Below are 2189 nucleotides of genomic sequence, written 5' to 3'. Positions count from 1 at the left end.
CCGCCGGGGATGGGGAAAGCAGCTCGGGACCCCCGTGAAGGCAGCCAAGGTCTCACCGCTCCCCCCTGGAATAGTTTGGAAAAGACCTCTGATATCAGCGAGTCCGATCATTAAGCATTGCTATGTTCACTACTGAACCGTGTCACCAGGTGCCACATCTATACAGCTTTTGAACACTGTCACCTCTGCCCTGCACAGGCTGTCCCCCCTTCTGGTGAAGGCATTTTCCCTAATATCCAACCTAATTCTCCCCTGTTGTAACTTGAGGCAATTTGCTCTTGTTCTGTCACTTACTACCTGGTAGAAGAGACAGACAGAGCCCCACCTGGCTCCACCCTCCGTTCAGGGAGTTGTAGAGTGGCAAGGTCCTCCCTGAGCCTCTTTTTCTCCAAGCTGAATCCTCCCAGTTCCCTCAGCTGCTCCTCATGAAACTGCTGCGCTCCCGATCCTTTCCCAGCTCCACTGCCCTCCTTTGTCCCCATGGAAGGGCAGCCCAGTCCAGTCCCCACTGAATACCCCCAGAGGGGCAAGGCACCTCAAAAGCAGAAAAAAGGTGGGTTTTTTTCTGCCATTCCCTTTTTGTTAATACTCACTCCTCTAGTGGGGAGTGTCATTTAGGACAACCAAGGCGCTGTGGCTTGATAGAAGCCAAGTCCCATGGTCTTCAGCAGATATTGTCATGCAGGGAGTGAAAACACCTGAGCAGTGGTGGCTTTAGAGCAGGAGGGAACATGGACAAGCCCTTAGCTGGTACTGGAATAGTTGGCACTGAAATAGCTGGCAGAGGCAGTGATGGGAACAGGGTGGAAAGGGAGGTAGAAAACTGCCCACTATACCAGGGCTTCTTCCAGGCCACAGTCAGCCACACCACAGCATCACACCTCTGGTACCCCTCGGCTCCTGCTGTTGCATGGACACAGCTGGGTCAGACCTTCCTTGGCTGCCATGGAGGCACTGAGCCCCTTCCAGCCTCCTCCCCCACCAGCCTGGACGCCAGGACCACTGAAGGGATGTTCAGCTCAGCAGTCACGCAGAAGAAGGAAGTGCCTCTGGTGTTGCGGGTGAGAGAGGAGCAGGTCAGAGGGACCTGCCTCCTACCCCAGGGAGGACATCCATGGCAACACAGAGGGAGCAACCACCATGCCCAAGGAGCTCAGGAAACAGAGCCCATCCTGCTAGCAGCCTCTTTCTGGGACCAACTTTAATACTTTTATACTGCTCTGTGGGGGAGGAGAACATCCTCTCTACCTCTGTTAATGTGATCACCATTACAGGTGTTGGATTTGTCACCAAAGATCTCCTCCAAGACAAAAAAAGAGAAGCATGATCTGGTACAGGAAAATAACTCAGCCACTTGAGATAAATTATTGCACTGTAGTAGAAAGGAACAGGAACTTGCTGCCTGACTAGACACTTACACTTTCTCTTATAATCTCTTCGGTTTCCTTATAATTTTCATTGCTTTTCTCATCTTTGCTGTCACTGGCTCAACATGGGCATTATCAGTTTGGAGCTCTACACAGAGCCACCAGGGTCTGTAAAGAAATTACCCTGGGCACAAGATCTCTCTGTTATTGTACTGCACTGCAAATTCACATCCTGTTTACTTTTTTCAGCCATATCCAGGTCTTTTAGCATTACTGGTTCTGAGCTTACTTGGAGTTTGGTAATATCATTTGACTTGCTGGATTCTGTCAACATCAGGAGACTCTTGGCAGAAGTGAAACCCAGAATGAGCACAAAAGGCGCTGTATTTCCAAAATGTAACAACAGAGATGCCAAAAGGTAGCAAAACCCATTTCTGCTGCCTTATGAGAGCGCTAACCGAAAGCCTGTGCACTTCAGGAACCCAGCCCTGACTCCTAAGCACACAAGCCCTATAAAAGATCCTGAAAAAGTAGTGTGGATTGAGGTGCAGACTTCAAAATCTTTGCAGAAGAAAGGCTCCATGTAAGTACAATTGTACAGTGCCTAGAATGTTTGTCAGAAAAAGGAAATAAAATTCAATCAAAACTGATTTAAATCAGCTTGTCTTTTAATTGGTTCAGACACAATCTTTCTGGTTCTACACAAGTTTCTGTGCTCTTCTGTGAAGGGATCAGCTCTACCAACTTTTCTCAAGAAAATGAAGAAGCAAATGACTTGGGAAGCCAAAGTCAAGCTGTACAATTACATATCCCTAAAAAGTA

General features: G+C 48.4%; 1 protein-coding gene across 1 annotated transcript in view; it reads right to left on the bottom strand.

Moving 5' to 3' along the window:
• Positions 1–2014: 2014 nt before the first annotated feature.
• CETP (cholesteryl ester transfer protein) overlaps positions 2015–2189 on the bottom strand; it is a 7974-nt gene continuing 7799 nt past the window's right edge. Inside the window, exon 16 of the mRNA XM_017740931.1 lies at positions 2015–2179. Coding sequence (XP_017596420.1) covers positions 2105–2179 — 75 coding nt within the window. The 3' untranslated portion in view covers positions 2015–2104. The remainder of the gene's footprint in view (positions 2180–2189) is intronic.

Source organism: Corvus brachyrhynchos, unplaced genomic scaffold (assembly GCF_000691975.1).
Source record: "Corvus brachyrhynchos isolate BGI_N302 unplaced genomic scaffold, ASM69197v1 scaffold26, whole genome shotgun sequence".
In the NCBI taxonomy this organism is placed as follows: Eukaryota; Metazoa; Chordata; class Aves; order Passeriformes; family Corvidae; genus Corvus; species Corvus brachyrhynchos.
The sequence above is the reverse complement of the archived record's forward strand: the minus strand, read 5'-3'. Positions and strand labels throughout refer to the sequence as shown.